The sequence below is a fragment of the Salvia splendens genome, chromosome 2 (assembly GCF_004379255.2).
Source record: "Salvia splendens isolate huo1 chromosome 2, SspV2, whole genome shotgun sequence".
Taxonomy (NCBI): domain Eukaryota; kingdom Viridiplantae; phylum Streptophyta; class Magnoliopsida; order Lamiales; family Lamiaceae; genus Salvia; species Salvia splendens.
The window spans coordinates 38,825,929-38,838,599 of record NC_056033.1 but is presented as its reverse complement, the minus strand read 5'-3'; the positions used below and the strand labels follow the sequence as shown (position 1 = coordinate 38,838,599).

The window sequence follows — 12,671 nt, the reverse complement described above, 5'->3', positions numbered from 1 at the left end:
GGAATAGATCTATCATCTTGTCGGCCTACAGACGTTTGAAAATTCTCGTTTTGAATTTGTCCGTTGTGATTCACTTCTATTTTTCATTCCTCATTTATTGTGAGTGAGGATTGCTACCACACCGACTATAATGTTCTACTCCCTCTATAATGTTCTACTCCATCCGTCCCATTGATAGTGTCACACTTTTATTTTTAATTTATCCCACATGAGACGTCACAATTTATTTATTTTTTTTAAATTTCTCTTATATTAATATAAATATATTATTTTTTTCTCTTCATTCGACTCTTTAAATCTAATGCGCTTATCCAAGTGTATAACCTATTATAATAAGACATGGGATTACTACCTAGTATTCTTTATTGTATCCTTTACCACAAGTTATAAGTTCCTTTTTCTGAATCAATAATTTTAGAGGAAAAATAGAAAGGCCAAGAGGACAATAATGTCATTAACATGGCACCAACTCATGACGCCCATATCAAAGCGTTCCGATATTCCAACTCCTCAAAATACTCGCCCCATATTTTATTCCAAATCCTAAATATAACCCCACAGATTCCTCCACCATACCAAATTAATTTCCCTTTTCCCTTTCGAAATCCAATTCAACATTTTCCACTCATTTCTCTAATTTTTCTGCCTCTATCTACAAACCAAGGAACGCCTCCTTATCTCTCTATCTCTCATCCAACAAAAAACAAAGCCAGATGGGGCATAAGAGAGACAAGGAAGAAACCGAGCTGAAGGTCGCGGAAAACCTACCGATATGCAGTCCACCTCAGACGATCGCCGCTCCTCCGCCGCATCTACCCGCCGCCAGGCTACCGGAGACCTCAGATGCGGCGTCCGACCGGAGAGCTGGATCCGCGGCGGCTCTGGAAAGGCCCGATCTGGAGATTCGTGTAGCGGTGAAGAGACCTAGAGAGAAAGAGGTCACCCGCTGCTCCGGATCGGGCTGCAGGAAGCGGATCGGGTTGGTCGGTATCCGGTGCAGGTGCGGCCACGTGTTCTGCTCGGAGCACAGGTACTCAGATCGGCACGACTGCAGCTTCGACTACAAGGCGGCCGGCCGAGACGCGATCGCGAAGGAGAATCCGGTCATCAGAGCGGCGAAGCTCCTCAAAGTTTGACGCGGATTTTCGATGAATGAATTCTGTGTATCGGTGCGAGGCGTGTGATTTGTTTGTTGTAAATTTGGTTGGGTGTTGGGGGTATTGTTGTCATTTCGTTACTAATTTAATTATTACTACTATTATCATATAAATGGCTGTGGAAATTCTTGTAACGAATATTATAATTAATTTATTAAATGTGCGGAGTACTTATGTTTTTTTATTGGCTAACGAATTCATATGGGTCGGCTGCAATTGTATGGTCCACAATTAAGAATGGTTACTACTAGTTGTTCAATTGGTTACCTAATTAAGAATGGCCATGGATTTCTTATTTAGATGGATATGAATCACACAAATTTATTTTGTAAAAATTTACTATTGCTATTTATGTAGGTGTAGCTTCGAAGATAAACTACTACTCCTATTACCTAACGATGAGTTAATGAGTTAGAGTAGCCTGTTTCATCTAGGCTACTACTAGGAAATACTATTCATTTTGTGGGTTAATAAATCAATATACCTCTATTAAACTTGATTTCAAAAAAATCGGTTCACTTATTAAAAAAGAAAACATGCCCAAAACTTTCCTGGAGATTGTAGAATGATCCTATCCTTAAAAAATTTATACCTTTTGTAAAAGTTACCAAGATAACCGAAATTACATTTTCGAAATAGACAACACAATCATAATTTCTACAAACATTTTAAGAAATACAGTAGCCATTTTGAATATAGGTATTTTATTAAATGTTCTTCTAGTAGTACTATATTTTACGTACTTATGAAACATTTGACTTCAGTAACAATTGTCATTCCATCTAGTTATAGTTAATTTAAAATAAAGTTCAATTTGTAGTTTAAACATATGTATGTTTTACAATTTTGGTTCATGATTTTAAGTTAGACATTCTCATACAACTAACTTAATGATTTGGGCATTTTTTGCCTATTGATAGAGGTATCAAATTTATAGGCAAGTTCTGAATATATCATGCGTTTCAAATAAAATTTGCCCATGACTTCAATGATATTATCATATGAAGCATGGAATTGGTTTGTAGTTTAATTCTATGAGATTTTTTACTGACCATGTTTGACATTGAGCAATGAAGTAGTGAAAAGGTTACGGTTGAAAAAAGATGACATGATTCACTACATAGCAATATATTGTATTATCAATCAATGCTACTGAAACATACGAAACATCCTCAAAAGTTAAAGACACATTCATGATCAAAACATTGAGAGAATAGAGAAGAAAAATAGTTCAATCATCAACTGCAAGTGGAGTTTGATGAATGAAAGCAAATGCGTGAGACCATGATGCAATCAGATAAATAAATTCCATTTATGTGTGTTTTTTCAAACAATTGGTATAAAATGCACCAACTAAAAGGACAAATGTTTATGTGTGTGAGTTGGCCATGCAGTACAATTTTAATGCTTGTGACCAAATTTATCATTTACTGTGGTATGGTCTATAAATTTATACTCATTTGCCTTAAAAATGATGAATGTTTAATTATTTGCAATTAATTATTTCATTCGTAATTCTTGTTGCTGCATAATTTGATGAATATATGGTAAAAGAAATCATATAATGTATTTGATCCCAACAATGTTAAATCCGAATGACTCATATTTCATAACATTACTTTAACACACAAACAAACACTACATATTAAATACCTTACTGATTTCTCATTATTTGATATACACAAAGATAACGTTGTTAGTTTTCCAAAACTGCGGCGATTCAGAGTGAAGCTACCTTATCACAATTACAATAATCATGCTGTAACCGAAAGTCACATTCGCCAATGCCGACGTTGCTATTGAAAATGCGAGCTTTGCATGAGTTTGCGTTTGGAAGAAAAGATGATGAAATGATATGAGAGTAAAAGAAAAGAAACAAAGGTAAAAAGAAAGCGATAAAAATTTTGGATTTCAAAAATAAAAAAAATAAATTACTCCCTCCGTCCCCGAATAAGAGTCGCTAATTTCCTTTTCGGGATGTCCCCCAATAAGAGTCACTCTTCCCACTTACCATTTTTGGACATCAAAATTACCCTCTATTTTTACCAAATTTTACATAAAATGCCATTATTTACACTTAAAAAAAAAGAAAATAGAAAGTGCTAACCCTAGTCTACTCTCACTCTCGATTTCAACTCTCTCACTCCCGACTCTCTCCCTCTCTCACTCCCGTAAACATCTCTCTCATTACTCCTCTTTCTCTCTGCCTCACTCCGCCTCCCTCCGCCTCCCTCCGAAACGATGGACACCCCTGAATCACCGCCGGACTGGGTTGATGGCGACGCAATAGGTCGTCGGTCCGTGGTTCACGGTGTTCCACCGTTCATAGGCGACGACGGTTGTGAAGGGCCGACACCTCCCGATTTGGTGTTTGACGGATCTGAAACCGAAGATCCGTTGGACGCTATGGATGGATCTGAAACTCAGCCTCCGTCCGAGGGCTTCTACGTTCCTGACAGTGAATCTCCGTCCCCATTAATCGACGGATCTGAAACCGAAGATCCGGCTAAGGGTTTCGACGGATCTGAAACCGAAGCCCCCTTTGATTGGCCGGACTTCAAGCCGCCTTCAGGCTATGTTAATCTGGGGGAAAGCGAAGCACCTCTGTTCGGTTTGGATGACATCGGGGAAGGCATAGATGGAGCAATGCAGCCGGCGGTGGAGCCAAACAGGGAGTACACCGACAATGAAAAAGCTATGCTCTTGATCATGTTTCCTTGCATGAAGGATATCTTCTGATTTGTGAGTTTTTTTCTAATTCAGAGCCACCCCCTTTTTAGGGTTTGGAGGCTTTTGACATTAGGAAAATGTAGCCTATTTCTGATGTACTCCATGTTTATATGAATTACTTCATGTTTATGTGCATTGCTCCATGTATGAGGCTGTGGGAATTGCTCCTGATTGTTTATGCGATATTGGTGAATGTGTATGTGATATTGAGGATGTGGGAATTGTTCCTCACTGTTTATGTGATATTGGTCCTTGAGGATGTAATATTGAGGCCGTGGGTATTGTTCCTGACTGTGTATATGATATTGATCCATGTTTATGTGATATTGAGGCATGGAGAATTGTTGATGATTGTGATATGTGCAATCTGATGTTGTTTATACACCCTGTGATGAAGCTTTTCTGAGGGGATGCTTAGCCACCCCTGTGTCAGGTTTGGAGGCTGTGTTAGTGTCTTCTGTTGCTCCTAGGCCTTGTGTTGTTGTCCATATGCCCTGTGATGAAGCTTTTCTGCATACTTTACCCAGCCACCCCTGTGTTAGGTTTGGAGGCTGTTGTAAGTGTAATGTGTTGCTCCTAGGCCTTGTGTTGACTGCCTTATGCCCTGTGATGAAGTTTTTCTGAGGGAAATGAAAAAGAGTCACCCCCTATGAAGGGTTTGGAGGCTGATTAGAAGTGATAATACCAAAAATATGCACTGATTAGTTTGTAGTTTGTACATTGATGATGTTTATACAAAATGCAGCCTATTTAGCTTAGTAAGCCACCCCCTATGAAGGGTTTGGAGGCTGATGCCATGTGATGACACTTCTCTGATGGCATTAACAAAAAATGCAGTCTATTCACAAAAAATAGAGTTTACATCTTAAACACCAACATATGTTGGTGCTTATACTGTAAACTCCAGTCCCTAAACTTATGTCTAGTACCCTAAAGCATGGTTAAGCCGCCCTATGTCATATGAGTCCCCAGTGTTGTTTTCAGGCAGCTTTAGATACTCCAAGCTCTCTCTCACCAATCCTTCTTCAACGTGAAATTGTAAAGGCAACCCCTCTGTTCTTTCCAACCTGTTCTTGTTCATATGAGGGATCTTATAATCATTCTTCCCATGCACTTGTAATATTGCTGTCAAACAGCTTTGCAAAGTGATGAAAACTCTATTCAGGGTCTGTGGTGAGAGTTCTTCAAATGAGTTAAACACATTCCTAAGCAAATCATCAACACTTGTGGCCATCTTGTCATCTTGTAGTGACTGTATTGCCCTGAAATACCCGAGGTCTAACACATTTGTGTCTGGGGAGTTGGGTGGTTGGCTAATTAGATGGAATTCAAATCCATCAGTACTTGCAAGTGCCTCAAATTGATGATCAGCTGCTCTAAGGTGAGGTTTGGCATTATCTTGCTGTATGAAAATCTTCTTGCTTGCATTGGCTGGCCATTTGGCTTTGATTGATGGTATAATCTGGCAACAAACTGTGTATGTGACTATGTGATGACATGAATATGATGTCTGATAGCTTTATTGGCATAAAAAGTGGCATACCTGGTTTATGAGACAAGCTGTCATGACTTCCTTGGTAATTGACTGAATTGGCTTTGTCTCCATTGTCCCTTTTGGCCTGTTCTTTGAACTTCTTTGGGCTGGTATCTGTTCTGTGAATGGAAATAACCCTATTTTACCATCGAATATGATGTCTCCATCAGGCCCACATAGTGGCCTACTCACAGCAGCCATGAACATCACTTTAGTGATGAATCTCTTGGACTTACAGGACCTGTATGGCACATCTTCATCCGGCAACAGGTAGTATCTATCTGATGTCTTTGTCATGTAGAACCATTTCTCGTCAATATGGACAATGTTGTGCATTGAATGGTAAAGAAGTTTACCTTCAGCGAGTGTTGGCTGAATATGAGAAAGACACCATTTTATCCTTGCAATTTTGTTGGTTTCAGTAAGTGTAGGCTTGATAGCACTTGTATGAGGTTTCAATTGATTCCTCTTAAGAAATCTACCAATTGTTGTCTTGCTTACTTCCATCTTAGAAGCAACCTTCCTTATGGTTGATCTCTCAAGCATGGACAGGTTTCTAAACTTGTCTTCATCTAACATGAGTTTGTCTTTGTGTTGATAACCTTTTACTTTGCCTTGCATCATGACAGGTTCCCCTCTGTCCATCTGCTGCTTACTGATGTGCCATATTCTCTCTGCTGTCCTTTTGTGGATGTTGAATTTATTGGCAGCCTCTGCACAAGAACCTCTTGGCAGCACTCCAGCACTACTTCGCTGTAGAAGAAACTGTGCAATGAGGTTTTTTTGTTGGCTAGTCAAGGCTAATGTAGGCCGATGCCATCCGGACTGCCCCTGCCACTGCCCCTGCTGCTCCTGATCAGGGTCCAACACTTGGACCACCTCATTCTCCATTACCCAGTGATGAAAATTTTCTGAGGGTATACTACAAAACCAATAGATTTTCCTTTTTTTTTTTGTTTTGGTTGGTGGAAGTAAATGAAGAGTAGAAGTGAATGTATTTATAGGAGTGGTGAACAATTTGAATGTCCTTGTACATTTTCCCTCCTTACTTGTAAGAATTCCCTCCACTAAATTAAATTGGCATTCCCTCTCAATTTTTGGCAGGAGACTGAAATAGGAAACGTGCCCTATCTATACACAATTGCAGCTTTAATTTTGCATTTATAGTGCAACTTGCACTTTTTTTTCATTCAATTTTGTGTAAGGCAGTAAACATGGTTTCAATTGAGGTCCCACATTGTTAATGAATTTAGTTAATGACTACACAATTAAATTGAAAATTTAATTTAATTGCATTGTTTAAATTGAAACATTAAATTAAAATTAAACATTGAATTTGATTCAATTACATTTATTACACCAAAAGTCAAAGTGGTCCCACATTCCACTACCTACCTCCATTTACTACACCAACCATTCAAACACTTCCTTAAAACCCGTGCCGAGTCAAACAACGACTCCAAATGGGGGACGAATGGAGTATTATATTTAAGCTCTTAATTAGGTATGCATTAATAGGGGAGTGATCAATTGCTAACTCACTCTTTAGGTCGCTAACTACAACTAATTTAAGACCATAGGATTTTAGAAATCTAGTGGTCTAAAATTTGTCACGTGTAATTTTTATTTTTATTAATTAAATTGAAAAAGATAAAAAAAACTACCAAATTAGGGTTTTGGATGAAAATGTCAATATAGTGTTTTGAAAATATCAACACAATGCTTTGAGAATGTCACCACATTTCTTATGTCAACACATTGCTTTAAGAATGACATTCTACATGTATTATGTTGACATATTTTTATATACTATGTTGACATTTGTTGTTGTATGTTTTTTTTCAAATTTTGATATCGGAACATATGCAAATGCGAGATCGTTAGAATCCGTATGAAATTATCTTTAATTTAATATATGTTGTGTGAAAAAATAATTTAAACCGAGAAAGTTATATGCGTTTTAAAGTTATGTGATATTTTTCAAAAGTTAGTTACAACTAAATTGTTGTAAATTGACTTTAATATCCTTATTGACGTTTTTTGTTGATTGTATTGATATTTCGGGACTGATGATCTAAGCTTTTGATTTGAATATCTAAGAGCTATTATTAAATTTTAGTTAGCAATTAAGTATTGAGCTAGCCATATAACACTCTCAGGCATTAATATAATATACCCGTCAATTTTTTTCTTCTCTGCCAAAATTGGAAACATAGATCAAATTAGATCATATCTATGAGTAAATAACATAAATGGAGTATCAAACCTAATATTATGAACTAAAGTCAGTGAGGCGAATATATATCTAGAAAAACTGTAGTCTCTATTTTAACAAAGACCTAAGAGCATCCGTAGCGGTGTGTTCGTCCGTCCGTCCGTTCGTGCCAGCGGCGCGACACCGCCTGCTCGCCGCTGCGCTCTTGCCGCTGGTGCAGCGCTGCTCGATGCATCGAGCACGTCCGTGCCAGCTAGCAGCACACGTATCAACGCCTGATTGGCCAACTACAATGTCGTTGTAATTTCCTTTTTTTAAAAAAAAATAGATTTTAATTAAAATATCTGATTAAAAATAAAAAAAATATTTTTCTACTTCCCAAAAAATTATATCCGTTTTATCCCCACTTTTAATTTATTTTTCAAATTTTTTCCCCAAAAATTCACATTTTCATCTATAAATACCCCAACTTCCACACAAAAATTCCACGCCACACTACACAATTCTCATCTAAATTCTCTCATTTCAATTCTTACAATTCTCAATCTTTCTTTCACTCTTACAACAAAAAAATGTCTGGCTCCGGCGATCACCCCTCCGGCTCCCGCAGTTGGAACCACGAATGGTTCGGCTCGCTACCATTTCCTAGTCCAGAAATGGAATTTTAGGCCCCTCCTCAAACCCAAAGTTCGCAAGCTCCGGGTGGCTATCAGCCTTACCTGGTGGACGACCAAGATGCCCCCGATGGGCAATACGGGGCACGCGAACCACCCATACCTAGAGCGGGAGGGAGCGGCAGCTCTCTAACTCCTCATCTTCCTACTCGCGGTGCGCACCCCGTACACTCTGAGGGAGATGGATCAATTATTCAAAGTGTTTTTTCTATCTCTGAAGATCCGGAGATTGGCACGAACCAATCCGGGGACCATTTTTGGTGGCGCGTGTCGCCGGTACAATCAAAACCGGCCGGCTGGAACAATCGAGCGCAACGAGAGTATGGTGCGCAATACCATATACAGAGCCAACGAAGAAATCCAAAAGTTTCAGGGGTATTACCTCCAGGAAGAACGGTCGGCGGGGAGCGGCAGAAGCGAGGTCGACATCATCAGTGCCGCGTTGGCGACCTACCAATCCCAACACTACAAACTGTTCAAGTATCTCAATGTTTGGCAGGAGGTGGGTGTGCATCCGAAGTATAGGGGAGGCGTATCATCCTCCTCTAGCTCCTCCAGCAAACGGTCGAGGTCGGTATCCCTATCCGACGCCAGCTCCGATGAGGTGTTCTGTCATGCCCGCATTTTCTAAGGATAGAAAACACGGTTGATCGCGACTAGGGGAGGATTAAAGAAGCGGGAAAGAAAGGGGAAAACAACACAAATCGACCATAGCTCGAAACAAATGAGAATATCGTGAATAAAATCAGAGTATCTCAACAATCAACAACTCAAAAATGAATATTATCTCGGGGATACAATAACTCAAAAGAAGGACAACTACTCAGCGGAAGCAGTTGAGAGAAAGAATATGCCACGTGTGAAGACATGACACACTCTAGACACTTAGATTTCTTCAACGACCTTGCTCAACACCCCCACCGCGCCCGTCACGCTCAACCTGCAAATTTTTAAAATAAAATGCAGGGCTAAGTACTTGATGTACCCAGTGAACACATACCAAAATAATTTTCATAAAATATTATGTCAGCATTTAAAAGTGAACTCGGGGTTTTATAAAAGACCAAGTCACCCAAAACATTTTCTCGCTCAAAAGTATGGCCACGCAACCCATTTTTCTCTCTCCTGGTACCATATCTGAAACTCATGTGTAAAACGAGAACGTGGCCACATTCTCGATCACTGGACCGACCAACTCGAAAGAGATAGCGCACGATCCCTTCTGTGTACACTAGCTTGAATAGGGACTCGCTCCCTAGACAAACCCGAATTCGATTAAACTCATAACTACTAGTAGGGACTCGCTCCCCACCAGGCGATCAGATAGGCACACTCTCAAAAACAAAATACGACATGACACAATATATTTGGAATTTATTCACATAACTCGTACTTGAAATAAACTGCTTTGGACATAGTCCTTATTTAAAAAGAAAGCCCACAAAATACTTAGTTAGAAAGCCCACCTCGTTCGTTTAATTTTCTGAATGTGAATTCCTTACTTCGACTTACGTTTTATCCGTGGAGAAAATCCTTTCATTTAGTTCATGCTTCTATTCTCTTTCATTTATTTCCGTACTCGAGCGGCCATCCGCATCCACTCATCTGCCCAAGCACATTTATTTTCTTTTAGCCCAAGAAATAAACTCTAATCATCCCAACTCCTTCAAAAAGTCATGCTCAAACTCATTCCATCAAATAATTCCTCCAACTTAAACATGGAATTAGCCCATTAATCACTTTTCTTTTACAGTCACACATTTAACCCACATACTAGCTCTTGTTATCCCAAATCAGAATAAATTCAGACTTCTCATTCCCGTTACCTCATGTCTCCCAGCTCTCGGTTTCTCAGCTCTACGCCGTCGTTCTTCCAGCCGTACCGTCATTCAGCTCCACCACCGTCGTTCAGCCGAGCAGCCGCTGTCCGCCATTCGCTGCTGCTGCCATCTCCCGAGTTGCCGTTGCTGTCTGCTGCTCGTGTAGTGGCATCAGCCGCCGTCTCCTCTTCTCTCTCTTTCGTTGACTGCCGGCGGTGCCATCACCAACGTCAGGAACACCGTTGCTACCATTCGAAGCCGCCCGGAACTACCGAACAGTTGCTGGTGCTCCCCGCCGGCTCGTCGTCGTTCGCCTTCTCCCTCTTACCTCATCGGCAATCGGCGCCTCCTTTCTAACTCTCTCGGTTTTCTTCTCTATCTCTCTAACTCTTTGTTTTCTTGGTATTGAATTTATGTGTAGAAAGATTTTGGGATTGATTGGATTTATATAGGCAAAACTGATAGATATTGATGGATTTGGTGGTTGGAGAGATTTGAGATAATTACCGTAGATTTGATATCGAATAGTGATAGATATCTTTAGATTAGAATTAAGATGATTAATTTTGGACTCAAGGAAGGAATAATTTAAAAGTTTTGAGCTCATGACAATTGGATTTTAAATTGGGTTAGGAAAGAATAATTGTTTGGCTCAAAAAGTGAAATACCTCCCTCGATAAATAAATAAAGGTGAAACAAAATTTCAGATGCGTAACGACGTCCTTTGGAGAATAAACAAAAAGTCGGGGTGTTACAATCTACCCAACTTAACAAAAATTTTGTCCCGAAATTTGCTTACGTCCTTCGAATATAGAGTTTCTCCATCATCTTGTCTTGCACCCACTTTCGTGTTCGAAACTTCATTTCGTCTTCATGATCTTCTTATGCGAAGCATATTTTCTATATTTTTCCCCTTTGACTACACATTTTTATGTAAGTTATGATTCATAAAATTGTGTTTTCATCGAAGATTAGGATGTGAAAAGCTAGCTGGAGCTCATTCAAACATTCCATCAAACACTTGGTGTGCTATGTAAAATATAAGGACAAAATTCTCTTTGAAGCATTTCACCAAACAGTTGGCGTGCACTGCGTAATAGTTCCAAATTCAGCACAACAGCAGTCATCGCACTACCCGTCCGGGTCAACCCAGCACCGTTTAACACCCGCCCGGGTCAGTTACATAATGCATCGAAAATCCAGAAGGGGTGGAATTTCTATCACCCGGTCGGGTGAATTTGTTGTTTAAAAATCCACCCGGCCGGGTGGATTATTTCTAACTGCAGTGTCGGCAGTTTCAAAGGTAAAAAGAGGCGGTTGCTTTGGAGAAAGGTGGGCACGGTTTGGAGGATGAAATTGGACAAGTGAGGAGCACACACGTGCCAGTTCAGATGGAGTAGAGGAGAGTTTAATTGGAAATTTTTAAAGGCCCAAAGGGGGACGTTTTTGCAGAGGAAAATGGGAGAAGAAATGAGAGAAAGAGAGGAGGAAGAAGAGAAGGAAGAAATTCCGACGATCCATCTCCATATCTCCATTCCACTCAACAAGAGCAAGCTTCCTACGGTTTTAATTGTTATTATTACCATGTGCTTAGGCTAAGCTCTTTATGTTGCTCCAAGTTGTGATTTAGACTTGTTTGAATGTATCTGCACCTTTGAATTCACGTTTTGACATCGTTGATGTGTTTAATGTTAGATTCTATCACTTTAGAGGCCTCTATCGTTATAGATTTTTAATCCTTGTTTATCGTCTCTTTAACATGAACTTGGATGGACTAATCAATTGATGTGTTGTTGAATTTGAATTGTTCAGAGGATAATTTGACAATGGATTAGGTAAGTTCTTATAGTTGATGATATTTTATTCCCGCGCTTCGGCAGGAATTTAATATCGTTGAAAGTTAATTCATGGAACAAGTGTTCAGCTGACTGTGAATTATACGTCGCAAACATGTTCAGTGCACGCGATTAGGTTGATTAATTAATCCCAAATATGTGCTTTCGATATAGGTGTAGAATGATTCAAGTCTAATGAGAAACTTGGAGTGACATGTTTCTCCCATCTGATTAGTCTTTCCTTAGTTAACTTGCAGCTTAATTTTATCATTAGCTTATAGATATCAAAACCTTCAAAACAAAGTCCTTTTTAATTTTGTCTTTTGTTTGTTTTAGAATTAAATAATCTACGCCTCCCTGTGGTTCGACACTCGAAGTACTACAGCTGACTCTGTACTCTTGCAGATAAGTTGTAATATTAGAGCTATTTAATTAAACTTGTGTGTTTTTAACCCATTAATATAAAAGCTCGAAAATTACATATCATCTTTCTCTTCTTGAAATTTTCTTCGTATTCTTTTTGATCTTATCGTTTAGGGAAAACTATAGGAAATAGTAACTATCCTACTAGAGATAAAATGGTTCACACTTAGCTTGCTCCAAAGTTTCACGCAATTCCAAGAAAAGTTTCATGGTTCACCGGCCTCCATTCGCACTCTCGATCTCCTTGCCTAGTCGTGCCTTGACAAATTAGGGGTTCATCCCA

General features: G+C 39.3%; 2 protein-coding genes across 2 annotated transcripts; one reads left to right on the top strand and one right to left on the bottom strand.

Moving 5' to 3' along the window:
• The first annotated feature begins 471 nt into the window (after nt 1-471).
• Nucleotides 472-1,336, top strand: LOC121765908 (zinc finger A20 and AN1 domain-containing stress-associated protein 5-like). Its single transcript, XM_042162198.1, has one exon. The coding sequence runs from the start codon at nt 714-716 to the stop codon at nt 1,134-1,136; it is 423 nt and encodes a 140-aa protein (XP_042018132.1). The 5' UTR covers nt 472-713; the 3' UTR covers nt 1,137-1,336.
• Nucleotides 1,337-4,809: 3,473 nt separating this feature from the next.
• Nucleotides 4,810-6,312, bottom strand: LOC121779679. The gene is made up of 2 exons (XM_042177055.1): nt 5,431-6,312; nt 4,810-5,349 (listed from the first exon to the last, which is right to left on the bottom strand). The coding sequence occupies exons 1-2, from the start codon at nt 6,310-6,312 to the stop codon at nt 4,810-4,812; spliced, it is 1,422 nt and encodes a 473-aa protein (XP_042032989.1).
• Nucleotides 6,313-12,671: the final 6,359 nt, after the last annotated feature.